The 13,688-nt window shown below is 48.7% G+C and overlaps 1 protein-coding gene across 1 annotated transcript in view; it reads right to left on the minus strand.

Annotated features, from left to right (window-relative positions):
* LOC140487118 (EF-hand domain-containing protein D2-like) overlaps positions 1-12,584 on the minus strand; it is a 35,771-nt gene extending 23,187 nt beyond the window's left edge. Inside the window, exon 1 of the mRNA XM_072586639.1 lies at positions 12,235-12,584. Within this exon, the coding sequence (XP_072442740.1) occupies positions 12,235-12,524 (290 nt within the window). The 5' untranslated portion in view covers positions 12,525-12,584. The remainder of the gene's footprint in view (positions 1-12,234) is intronic.
* Positions 12,585-13,688: the final 1,104 nt, after the last annotated feature.

A 13,688-nucleotide genomic window follows, 5' to 3' on the forward strand; every position in this document is an offset into this window, starting at 1 on the left:
ACCCTCACTATGACTCTCACTTCTCTCCTCTAGCATGATGCCTGGTTTGGGAGAAATTCTCTTGTTCAAGTCAAGCCAGGTTTTTAATGAAGGTCACCAGAAATTGTTCGCTTTTGAACTCTATCTTGTTTATTTTAATGTTAAAAATCACACAACACCAGGCTATAGTCCAACAGGTTTAATTGGAAGCACTAGCTTTCGGAGCGCTGCCCCTTCATCAGGTGGCTGTGTCCACAAGGAGCGTTGCTACAAAAGCTAGTGCTTCCAATTCAACCTGTTGGACTATAACCTGGTGTTGTGTGATTTTTAACTTTGTACACCCCAGTCCAACATCGGCATCGCGAAATCATGACTTTATTTTAATGCTCAGGATCATCCTATTTGCATTAGTAACCACGTTCCCAACCAGTCCTACACTTCGACTTAGTGAAAACCTCTCCAACTACTTCATAGTGTCTTGCATTGTGTCCCCACTTGGATACAAATCGACTTTGTACGGACTCAATGGAAGCAATCACAATCCAGGGTCTGCCTGTGTAAGATGATAAAGGGGATTGGTAAAGCAGACATAAAACAGTTTCCGCTGTGGGACAACCCAGATCACTAGTTTCGGGCTGGCAGATTTAAAACAAAAGATGAGAGACAATTACTTCCCTCAAATGAGCCTGTGATACTCACTCCCCCAGAGTGCGGTGGATGCAGGGACACTGAATAAATTTGAGGAGGGGAATAGACGGATTTTTAATCTGTAACGGGTTGAAGGGCTTCAACAGCGAATTGGATTTGCATCTGAAGGGCAGAAATTTTCAGGCCTATGGGCTGAATGGCCTCCCTCTGTGCTATAATTGCACTTTGATTCTGGTCTTCATTAGGTTCATTAACAGTACACCTTTCTCCAGTTCTCAGTTCCAGAACCTTACAGAACAAACAGCACCAGCTCCCTAAGAGAGTTCTCCAGCTAACCCCACATCTCTGTTCACGCATCCCTTTTAAAATGCTCCTTTGCCAAATATTTCCCCTCCGTAACCTTGTTATAAAAGGATTCTGGATTGTGCCCCTTTAACTATTTCTGCTTTGAAAATGACTCCCTACTCCTTGCCCTTTCCTGATCACATTATGCACAGTGATCTGTCCAGCCTTCCCACTCAGTGTGCTGGCTGAGGCTCTTCCTTAAGCCAACGCCCTGACAGGGCAGTGCATTGGTGACAAACTGTGACAGACAGCATATGGGTTGTGCAGAGAGTGCGGACAGAGGGACTCTGGAATCTAACCATAGAGTCAGCCACTCACAAGGAGTAGGGCGTGCAGAATGTGGGGCTTGTCTCACTCACTACCCACTAAGCTCAGCAAATGGATAAAATAAAGCAAGTCTCTGTTATCAACAAGTTACTGCTTGACACAAGAGTACAGAAATACGGAAGCAGCGAAACAACCCAGGCTTTGAACACCATCCAAGTGCTTGCAGCTCAGTCTCTCTGCAGATGATGAATGCAGATAAAGGAGGAATTGACTCACGTTAGCAGCTCTACCCCACACCAATGGACAGAGCCGTCCTGACTGGGACATGTTCTCACGAGGTGTTCTGGTACTTCTCACTTTCTAATCGACAGATGGAATGGATCCCTGTTTGCACAGATAATGAATCACACGCAGGGCACAGCTAGACAAATAACACCTGGTCTCAGGTTCCTCAGCTAGAATGGAGGGACCGGTGATAACAGCTACATTTCAGCTTCTAAATACTACTTCATTACCCCTGCCAGAGACTATGTACAGAGGTGGGTGTACGAGAGAGAGAGAGAGAGAGAGAGAGAGAGAGAGAGAGAGAGAGAGAGAAACAGGCGAACAGAGACTCAGAGAAAGAACATAATAAACAGAGAGAGTCAGAATGTGAGAAAGAGGACAAGGGAGAGAGAGAGAATGTGGGACTGATGGAGAAAATGCGAGAGGGAGAGAGAGAGAGAGAGAGAATAGCGACGCTGGAAGACTGTCACATTGGAACATGCTGCAGGCTCCCACTATCTGGGCTGAAGCTGGGTGAGGGGCCAGGTGAGTGAGGTAGCAGACTGTCCCCATGGTTCTCCAGGCAATACCTGGGAGGGGGGAGAATTTCGAATCTGCTCATTGCTCCTTTTTGCTGGCACTCTGCAATAGGACAGCACAGATACATCTCGTTATTCAGCAACTGCCTGAACTCCGGACAGAATACTTTTATACAGGGAAACTGCTCTCCAGGACAGTATTCCATGAACCCATACTGCACCTGCACTGTGCCCATCTCTCCCAGATACATGCTAACTGTGTATGCAGGGTTGGGGAGTTCACTGGGTAACTATTTGTCTGCACATAGTTTGCCTTTAACTGGCCCGGGTAGCAAAGCCATGAAGGATTGATTGTAGGACAGTGAAAAGCTTATTACAATTGACCAAACTGCCTGCCCCTCTCGGTATCCCTGGAGAGGGAGCACTTGGCGTCACCTGGTACGTATTAAGTATTCCATGACTGGTGGGCACCACAGGGGCTGGAAGTGCATCATCTCCCCGCAAAATCAATTTATAATTTACTTGTTGCGCATCTCCATTGAGGATTTACAGTCCCTTAAAATGGCTGTCACTCATTAATGTTGTTGAATAACTTCACTAATTCTGCAAACAGTATAGGTGAATGTCTTGTGGTTCAACGGGCAGTGTCACTACCTCTGGATCAGAGGTGCCAGTTTAAAACCCCACTTCAGGATGCGTTGGCCACGGAACAAGCATTTATGATGCTCAAAGAGCTGGTAACCAATATGGGAATCATTACAAAACCTCCCACAATTCCCAAAAAGGAGCAGGTGCGTGGGCACCTATGTTTACAAAATAATATATAGACACTGAGGGGAGATAATGGCAACGTCAGTGGAATGGCTAAGAGCTACACGTGTGTGATAGCATCTAACACCAAGTAAAGATTAATTTTTCTCCTCTTTCGTTAAATGGCTGTAGGGAGAGTTAATGTTGAGAAGTGAGACTTCACTGGGAACCCAGAAGATATACTCAAATATCATTCGATCCATGTTCCACCCACTAGGCTCCCCACTCACAGTGAGGGAAAACATTGTTCTAGCTGACTTAGTTCAGTTTCAATATATAGTTAACTTGTAGCCTAGAGGCAGCAATGCTGCCCACACACCGTATCTCTCACCCAAATCAAATTTAATTTGCTTGAAAACAAATAGAATTAAGGTGAACAGGAATAAACAGTAAGGGCACCACTGTGGAGCAGACATATGAATATCACTCCCTTCATACAATTGGGAATTGAGTCATAGAATCATACAGACCCTTTGGTTTAACTTGTCAGGATTTTATAAACCTCTCACCCCTCAGCCTCCGATGCTCCAGGGAAAACAGCCCCAGCCTGTTCAGCCTCTCCCTATAGCTCAAATCCTCCAACCCTGGCAACATCCTTGTAAATCTTTTCTCAACCCTCTCAATTTCAGAACATTGTTCCTTTGGAAGGCAGACCATAATTGAACACAGTATTCTAAAAGTGGCCTAACCAATGTCCTGTAGAGCTGCAACATGACCTCCCAACTCCTGTACTCAATACTCTGACCAATAAAGGCAAATGTACCAAATGCCTTCTTCACTATCCTGTTTACCTGTGACTCCATTTTCAAGGAACTATGAACCTGCACTCCAAAGTATCTTTGTTCAGCCACACTCCACAGGACCTTAAGTGTACAAGTCCTGTGCTGATTTGTCTTTCCAAAATATTGCACTTCACATTTATCCAAATTAAACTCCGACTGCCACTCCTCAGCCCATTGGCCCATCTGATAGAAAAACACCCATTCACTACAATCCTGTTTTATCAACCAGAGACAATTTCCTACCCATAAAGCCCCACCTCTTTCATCTAATAGCTTTGATGTTGGAAGTCTTTGATGTGCTACTTTATCAACTCTCCTTTTGAAGGTGCACAAACATACAAGTAACAATGTGGAGTCTCAGAACCACCCCCACTGCTGCCCCCACCCCAGAGAACTCAGCCCATAAGACCATATGATTTAGGAGCAGAATTAGACCATTTGGTCCATCAAGTCTATTCCCCCATTCGATCATGGCTGGTATATTTCTCAACCCCACTGTCCTGTTTTCTTGTCATAACCCTTGATCCGCTTACTCACCAAGAACCAATCTATCTCTGCCTTAAATACACTCAATGACTTGGTCTCCACAGCCTTCTGTGGCAATGAGTTCCACAGATTAACCACCCTGTGGCTGAAGAAATTCCTCCTCACGGTAGTTCGAAAGGGTCACCCCTTCACTCTGAGGCTATGCTCTCAGGCCCTAACCTCTCCATGTCCACTCTATCCAGGCCTCTCAGTATTCTGTAAGTTTCAATCAAATCCCCCTCATCTTTCTAAATTGCATCAAGTAGAGACCCAGAGTCTTCAACCATTTCTCCGACAACAAGCCCTACCATTTCCAGGAGAATTCTTGTGAACACCCAGCCCATCCTTCCTTAGATACTGGGTCCAAAACTGCACACAATATTCCAAATGCAATTCATACAGCCTCAGCAGTACATCCTTGCTCTTGCATTCTAGCCCTCTCGGAATAAACGGTAGCACTGCATCTGGCTTCCTAACTGTCAACTGAACCTGCATGTTAACGTTTAGAATCCTAAACGAGGACTCCTAAGTCCCTGTGTGCTCCGAATTTCCGAAACCTTTCCCTGTTTTAGAAAATACTTTGTGCCTCTATTCTTTCTACCAAAGTACATAAGCCCTCACTTTCCCACACTGTATTCCATCTGCCACTTTGCCCACTCTCCTCTCCTGTCTGCAGCTTCCTTGTTTCATTAACACTGTCTAAACTATCACCTACCTTTTGTGTCATCTGCAATTTAACAACAATGCACTCAGTTCCTTTGCCCTGACGTTAATGTCATGCACCACGTGCCGTACCCAAATCTTTACTGTCTTTCATGCACACTCCCATCCCTTTCCAATCTCCCCTCCAAGCCTCACACACCATCCTGGCTGGGGACTATACAGACTATTCCTACACAGTTTTGAAGTAGAGATCCAGGAACCCCTTCCTTAGCAACGCTGTGGGTGAACATCCACAAGAACACGCCGAACAGGAACAGGAGTGGGCCATTTGACTCTGAAAGGCTGCAGCACCATTTTACCACATTGCAGCTGATATCGCTGTAACCTCAGCTCCACATTCCCACCTACACATTTCCCCCAGTACTCTTCAAGACCCTTGTTACTCAAGAATCTATCTACCTCTGCCTTAAACACCACAAGATGCCAGGTTCACAAGCATCTCCCCAGGGCAATTAGGGAGAGACAATAAATACTGGCCTAGTCACTGAAGTCCACATCCAATTCCCTTACCAGAACCACCACTGATATCAGTCTGATTGTGTTTTCTAGTTTTATCCCTCTCCATTGTTGGTTTCAAAATAAGGGTGTAACATTTGCAAATTGACCAAACCTCCAATAGGACCCTCATGTCTAAATGGGAAAGCCAGGACCTCGTTAACCTCGCGCCCTGTTTCTCTCAGTATTTTATGACGCCTGGAATCAGAGTAAAAGAGACTTTTAAAAACCTTAAAATCTATTTTAACAATGTCACAGAGTATTTCCACATTTAGGATACTGTACAGGTCTGGTCTCCACATTACAAACAGTATGTGCCAGCACTGGCAGGCAAACACGATTCACAAACACGAGAGCAGAACTGAGGGGTTACAGCTTATCCAGAGAAGACTGAGAGGAGACCTGATTGAAATATTTCAGGGTTTGATAATGTTGATAATATATTTCCACTGGGCTGTTGCACAGGTCTGTATAAAATCGAAGATTGTCACCAATAATTCTAGTCAGGAATTTACAAGAAACTACCGTACCCAGTGGCTGTTCGAACGTGAAACTCGATACCACAGAGAGACAAAAAGCATTGATGTATTTAAGGGTAAACCAGATTTCTAGGAAGGTCAAAGGAATAGGAGGATACATTAAGAAGGTCAAAGCAGGGAAGTTCAAGGTTCATGAGGAGCATTAACACCAGCATAGAGCAGAGAGGCTGAAAGGCCTGTCTCTATGCTGTCCGTTCCATACAATTGCTGCAGATCAATACGCCAAGGGGACCAAAGTTGACTTGGAATCGTGGCGACAAGCAATAATCAAACAGCTTAGTTGCAAATATTTAACCCAATCCTTAAACGCATTCCATCCATATCACAGGCTTAGAGAACTATGTGAAGTCAGGAATTCAAGGTCTAGGAGAGTAATGCGTGTATCAACATGCAAGCACTTGTGAACTGGCACTGACTATGAAACACAACAAGGCTGTAACTCAGATGCAAACCTGTGGCCCGCACTGCTCCTTATGGAAACCTCTCCCAGTTAATCAGGGGGCTCATCTGGTTGATGCACTCCCCAGCATTTTAATAGAATTACAGTCCTCAAGGACACAGCTTTGATCCCCATGGTGTGTCAGCCTTGACTGTGTAAAGTCCAGCTCTATAGGGTAATAACTACAATCTCAATGCTTCTCTTTAGCAGAGAATTAGCAGCTGTTTCAATGTCATGTTGAAGGAGCTTAAAGTGCAAAATCGGTCAGATCAGAGAGACTGCCTAAAACCTGAGAGTTTACATTGCAAGCTGCTACGCCAGTTCCTGTTTTATGCCAAGTTGGGCGTGCTACTTAGTGCTGTACCCAGCTCTAGTTCTCAACCAGTGCTGAGAATAAGGGCACTGGAGAAAGACTATCAGATTCAGCGATAGCCCCTGTAGTTGAATAGTTCACTGGTCAGATTTACAAAGATGGATGAGAAAGTGCAGAATGCTTTTTGAACTTGTAACCAGGCAAGAGCCAGAAAGGAAAGGCCAGAGAAGTGAACACAAAAGAAGAAAATACTTTGGAATAAAAAAAAACACAATGTTGAACAAAAGAGGTAACTGTGGCTGGACAACTGTCCCCAGGACAAGACCCCAGGTACTGCGTATGAGTTGCGTGTATTATTTATGTACACCAGTCAGTACCGACACACATAAGCGAGCCAACTTCTCCTGGGTGGTTTATGTGTTCTGTGTCACCGAGGAGAAGGGGGCGGTTTAATCAGAGTGCAAACACTCACTTGGTCCAAGTCCATTTCTCTCAGATTTGGCAAGGACTAACATCAGGAAGTGGGAGTTTAGAAATTAAGTTCACCATAATTTCACGCAGGGTGCTGAATGTATTCTACTCTTAGCAGCTGTGTATGACCACATAGTCTGTGCTGAACACTAAAACAGTGCAGCTGATGGGAGCAGGGGATAGTTATGGCACAAAGAGAGGCTATTCAGGTTAGCAGGTCTGTCCTAGCTCTTTGCTATTCAGCTTGTCCAACTATCCTATCCTTTCACTGCAGTCCTATAAATTTCTTCTTTTCAGATTATTATCTAATCTTGTTCAAAAGCCACAATCGAGTCTGGAATGATCATTGAATGTTGCCGCAACGTGTTTCTGCAAACAGAAACGAGGAGCTACATTGAAACAGGCTGAGGCAAAGTTGTTGTTTGAATCATAATTTGTTACAAATCTGTGTTGACACTGTGCTCTCTCCCAGTCTGTAATCTTGAGGGTGACCAAAATCCCTCTCTCCTGGTAAAGTCCTAATGGACAGTGTAGAAATGGGGGTGAATTAAATAAGTGCACGGGCGAGAAAGGGATGGTGCATGTTGATGGGGACAGGTGAAGAGAGTGCATGGAAAATTTGCACTGAATGGTTAAATTCTAAGCTACTGGACGCAAATATGTAAATGACTGGGCATTGCCTCAGAGATCAAACACTATTTCGCTCCTGAAGCTCACTGGTATATGGGCTCTATAGATGCTGTTTACTGTTTAGCACCTCAGAGTGATCCTACATAGTGGGTGTCTGGAGGCTACACACATAAGGATAATCCCAACATACAAAATAGGAGCAGGATTAGGCCACTCTGTCCCTTGAACCTACTCTGCAATTCAATAATATTTTTAAACAGTGACCCCAACGTAATCAGACGCACTTCCTTCCAGAGACCACTGGAGGGCAACCAGAAGCGGTAACCCTCAGCAGTTTCCTCTTCCCATGTCTGAAGTGGACGGTACTGTATCTTACAGGGAACTACATCGAGGGGGAGGCGATAGTGTATCATCGCTGGGCTGTTAATCAATGTTCTGGGGGCCTCCTGAGTTCCAATCCTGTGACAGCGTATGGTGGATTTTGGATTTAATTTAAAAACAAAAGACTGGCATCGTCAATTGATGACTGTGAATCCATTGCTGATTGTTGAGGAGGAACCCCCACCCCAGCTGGTTCACTGATGCCCTTTAGGGAAGGAAAGAAACGGCCACCCTTACCTGGTCTGGCCTGCACGTGACTCCAGACCCACAGCGATGTAGGTGACTCTTAACTGTCCTCTGGACAATTTAAGGATGGACAGTAAATGCTGCCTAGTTAGTGATGCCCATGTCTCATGAATGAATATAAAAGAGCTGATGAGTTAGTCAGACCTTCCTGGTCTTCAATACTTGACTTAAAGTCATTTCTGTCAGTTTTATACGGCACGGTGGCTCAGTGGTTACCACTGCTGCCTCACAGCGCCAGGGACCCAGGTTCAATCCCAACCTCAGGTGACTGACTGTGGAGTTTGCCCATTCTCCCGGTGTACTCTGGGTGCTCCGGTTTCCTCCCACAATCCAAAGATATGCAGGTTAGGTAAATTGCCCAAAGTGCACAGGGGTGTGTAAATTAGGTGCATTAGTCAGGGGGAATGTAGAGTGATACGGTAGGGGAATGGGTCTGGGTGGGTTATTCTTTGGAGGATCGGCGTGGACTTGTTGGGCCGAAGGGCCTGTTTCTACACTGTAGGGATTCTATGATTTACTTGTGATGCTGCAGCCCCCTCACAAATACAAGGACCATCAAATCTTGCTCATCATGGAACACTGCAAGATCAAAATACTGAGAGAATTCAACTGTGATGCAGCAATAATGTGAAAGTACCAAATGTAACTGTGTGAAAATGGAGAGAATTGTGTTTATTTCCAAGTGTGACGGGTCTGCCCTCTGTCTTTATCCTCTACCTGTGCCACTCTCTTCCCTTATACACCGAATTCTCTTTGTACTGCCCTTTACAGAATCTCCTAACCCTCTCCGTCATTGCTGTGCCAACATCCCACAACTCCAAGAACTGTTGTACAATCGTTGCCAAGAATGAATTGTATGTGAAATGTGAACCTCAAAACAAGTTCAGACTGTGCACTGTTCAAACCTCACTGTCTTGACTAACAGGAGCTGTGGAACCTGTAAAGGTGCAGTGATCATGCTGATCACACAGCACGCTCAGCAAATATTTGAAGGAGTGAGGACTCTGCAAGAACAGGTCGAAAATCATTAATTGCCTTCTGTGCACAAAAACCTGGACAAACCTAAAATAAAATCCCACCAGAACTCACTCAATCACCCACACAAGTTGCCCGTTCTTGGAAGTAGTGTCCACAGGTAATCGGGGATAGAGGAGGACAACTTTGAAGAATGCTCTTCTGAAGGCCCAGCTCCTTTTATTCATGCTGTGAAATAATTATTTTCTCATAACCGGGGGGGGAGCCTTCCCAGTCTACAAAGCTGTGCTTGAGCTGGCATGAAATATAAATTTTAATCAGCATTTCAAACAGTTTGCAACAGTTCAAAAAGTCGCTTCTTTCCTCCAAGTTTAATTTGAACTGCAGCCTTTAAAATGGAACCGGTGCAGCACATCCAATACATCATGCCATTTGGCCCATCAAACCCATGCCAACTCTCTGTACAGCAATCCAGTTAGTCTTATGAACCCCATTCTATCCCAGCAGTCTACTTCCCACAACTGTCTTTAATATCCACCAGACCATGGGAGTCTCAGCTTAACAGCTCATTTGAAAAGCTGTACTGCTGGCAGCACACCACTCCAATGGTACTCCATTGAGGTGTTAGCCTGGATTATAGGCTCAACTTTGTCTTACAAGCTTTTGGTTCAGAAACAATAGCCAAGAGGGCCACCATAAGACCATAATACACAGGGAGCAGAAATTAGGCCATTCAGCCCATTGAGTCTGCTCCACCATTCAATCATGACTCTTAAGTTTCTCAACGCCATTCTCCCTGTAATCCTTGATCCCCTTGATACTCACAAACTTATCTATCTCACTCTTAAATATACTCAATCACCTGGCCCTCACAGCCTTCTGTGGCAATGAATTCCATGGATTCACCACCCTTTGCCTGAAGAAGTTCCTCCTTCTCTCTGTTCTAAAAGCTCTCCTCTTTCTTGCGCCGTCAGGTCCTAGTCTCTCCGACCAATGGAAATATCTTCCTTACATCTACTCTGCCCAGGCCGTTCAGCATTCTGTATGTTTGTTAGAACACCCCTCATCCTGCTCCTTACGGGACTGCCTTTGATCCGCCTTGTTATAATCAGTGTCAATCACTGAGCGTTGCCCACCAGGGACTCTCCTTGGTATTAGGGATCTCAAAACGGTCCCTGAAACACAAACCCAAGTTTGAATGGCGCACAATCGAGAGTCACGCTGTTCGGTGTGGTTCACAGTCTGAGTGGACACACAGTTTGGGGTAAACTGTATGAAGGGATGTCGAAGAAGGAGCCACAGGACAGAATCCCATTTCCAACAAATGCAGCCCATCGTTTCGGCAGTGAGCTTCCATTTTGTAGCAGCAAAGAATAATCCACTGCAAATGCAATGTCATTTTTTTTTAAGATGAAAGGGGAAAGGAAGGGCATTGAGTCAATGCCTGTGTACACTTTGCTAATAATTACACCAGGAAGACCAGTGGAGTGCGAGGACCCAGCAGGGGTCACCAAACTCATCAGCTGCACAGTTTAAAGATTAATCACCAAAAGTAGATCTCAAACCTGTCGGTTCAGTATATTTGTGAGCTTACTCACTGTTGGTTTCTGTCAATGAACACGTTCCTGTCAATGGGTTTGTAAATGATAGTGTCAGACACTCTGTGGGGAATGAGGCTTCCATTCATAAAGTTAACACCCGGGACCAGGGAGACTATTAAGTGGTCTCACTGCCACTGAAATCGACAGGAGTTCCTGGAGTGTCAAAATTTATAGGGAAACTCCCCCCCTCAAAAAAATGCAATTCATTAGAGAAGGGAACTACACCTTCTTCCCTTTTATACTGGGAGGGGGGGTGGAAACAATGCATCCAGGACCCTATACCCAGCGGGTTAGGGTGGTGGGGGCGGGGGGGGGGGGGGGGGGGGGGGGGGGGGGGAGTGTGGGGGAAGGGGGGCGGAGCGGGGAGTCAGTCAGCAATGGGGAGGGGGCATTCCCAAGATTTGGAAATGGGGAATCTGGGAGTGGGGGGGTTAGTTATTCCAGGAATTGTGGAGGCGATCCTGAGGTTGTAGGGGTGAAGCAGGGATGAGTGTGATCCTGGGATGGGGAAGGAGGACCTTGATTTAGAGTGATCCCGGGATGGGGTTAAGCCAGTGATGACCCTGGAATGAAGGGTGCGATGATGCTAGGATGTGGCCGTGATCTGGGGATAGGGGTGAGCCTGTGATGAGGTGGTGATGGTCCTGGGATTGGGGTTTAACCCTGGGATTGAGGAATGGGGGGGTGAATTGAGGGGTGGGGGGGTGGATTGAGGGCTGAGGGGGTGAATGGAGGGCTAGGGTGAGGGGATTGAGAGCTGAGGGGGGTGGACTGAGGGCTAGGGTGGGGGGATTGAGGGCTGGGGGGGGAATGGAGGGCTAGGGTGGGGGGATTGAGGGGGGTGGATTGAGTGCTGGGGTGGGAAGTGAGGACTGAGGGGGAGTGGATTGAGGGCTGAGGGGGGTGGAGGGATTGACTGCTGGGGGAGTGGATTGAGGAGAGTGGATTGAAGCTTGGGGGAGTGAGGGATTGAGGGCTGAGGGAATGAGGGATTGAGGGCTGAGGGATTGAGGGCTGAGGGATTGAGGGCTGAGGGATTGAGGGCTGAGGGATTGAGGGCTGAGGGATTGAGGGAATGAGGGAATGAGGGATTGAGGGCTGAGGGATTGAGGGCTGAGGGATTGAGGGCTGAGGGATTGAGAGATTGAGGGTGGAGGTGGTGGAGAATGTGATCCCACGGTCAGTGCTGAGGAGCTGGGATAGGAACCGGCTTGTCACCTCCCTCCACCCGGACACTGCCCTCCGATCACTCACTCACTCACCGCCGGAACATGCTCTCCATGTCTCGGATCTGCTTGCGGGAGAACTCCTTGAACTCGGTGTTCGGGTTAAAGACGCGGAGGCTCGGTTGCTGCGGCTCGGCGGAGCCATCGTTCAACTCCCCGCGGCGGAGCAGCTTGGCCGAGAGCTCATTGTCCGCCGCTGCGGTCGCCGGCTTCTCCTCGGCGGCGCCTTGTTCACAGCCTGAGCCGCACTCGGGCTCCGAGCCGGGCGGCTGGTCCCCGATATCCAGCCGCCGCTGCAGCTTCGCGGCTAATTCATCCGAAGCCATTCCCAGTGACAGCGCAGCCCGACCCCGTCCTGCTCTCCCCGGCGCTCAGGCAGGGAGTGAGAGGGACAGGGGACAGCGGGCCCGCCCACACCCACAGACCCCGCCCACACCCACAGACCCCGCCCACTCCAGGGGAGACTCCGCCCACTCCCCGGGGAGACCCAGGCCATCCAGGGGAGACCCCGCCCACCCCACTCCCCGGAGAGACTCCGCCCACCCCGCACCCCTCTCCCCGGAGTGACCCCGCCCACCTCACGCCCCACCCACCAGTAGACCCCGCCCACACCACACGCCCCACCCACCGGGCTGGTCCCGCCCATCCCAACAGACCGCGCCCCACCGCAGAGCACACTCTCCCATCCACACCGTCCCAGGCCAAAGGGCACGCCGCGCCCACCCATACTGTCCCCACCCACCGAGCAGGCTCCATTAACCACACACGGTCCCCGCGCCTTAGGCAAGCCCTGCCCACCTCCACGTCCCCGCCCTAGCGGGCTCGCTCCACCTGCCTCCACTGTCCCCCGCCCAACAAGGCAGGCCCCGTCTGCAACTCGGCCCAGCCAATAAGAGCACCGCCTGCCCCGCCGGCCCCGCCCTCAGGTCCGGCCCCGCCCACCCCACGGTCTCCGCCCACCATGCCGCCATCGCCTTAAACCCAATGTCTCCGCCCACCCCGCCGACCAATACTGTCCCCGCCGACGGACCTGACCCCGCCCACGGGTCTGGTCTCGCCAATAGCGACCCCGTCTGCTCCTACAATCCCCGCCCACGTAGGTCCCGCCCTCTGAAGTAGCCCTGCCCTCTCCTGTAGTTCCTGCCTATGAAAATAGGCCCCACGTACGCTTACACTAACGGCCACGCCTATCCCCACAGTCCCTGCCTATCACCACAGGCCCCACCTATCCGCACAGGCCACGCCTATCCCCACAGGCCCCGCCTATCACCACAGTCCCTGCCTATCACCACAGGCCCCACCTATCCGCACAGGCCACGCCTATCCCCACCGGCCCCGCCTATCCCCACAGGCCCCGCCTATCACCACAGGCCCCGCCTTTCCCCACAGGCCCCGCCTATCCGCACAGGCCCCGCCTTTCCCCACAGGCCCCGCCTATCCCTACAGGCCCCGCCTACAGCCTTGCCCCGCCCACACCGTGTCCATGATTT

The sequence above is a fragment of the Chiloscyllium punctatum genome, chromosome 16, assembly GCF_047496795.1.
Source record: "Chiloscyllium punctatum isolate Juve2018m chromosome 16, sChiPun1.3, whole genome shotgun sequence".
Lineage (NCBI taxonomy): Eukaryota > Metazoa > Chordata > Chondrichthyes > Orectolobiformes > Hemiscylliidae > Chiloscyllium > Chiloscyllium punctatum.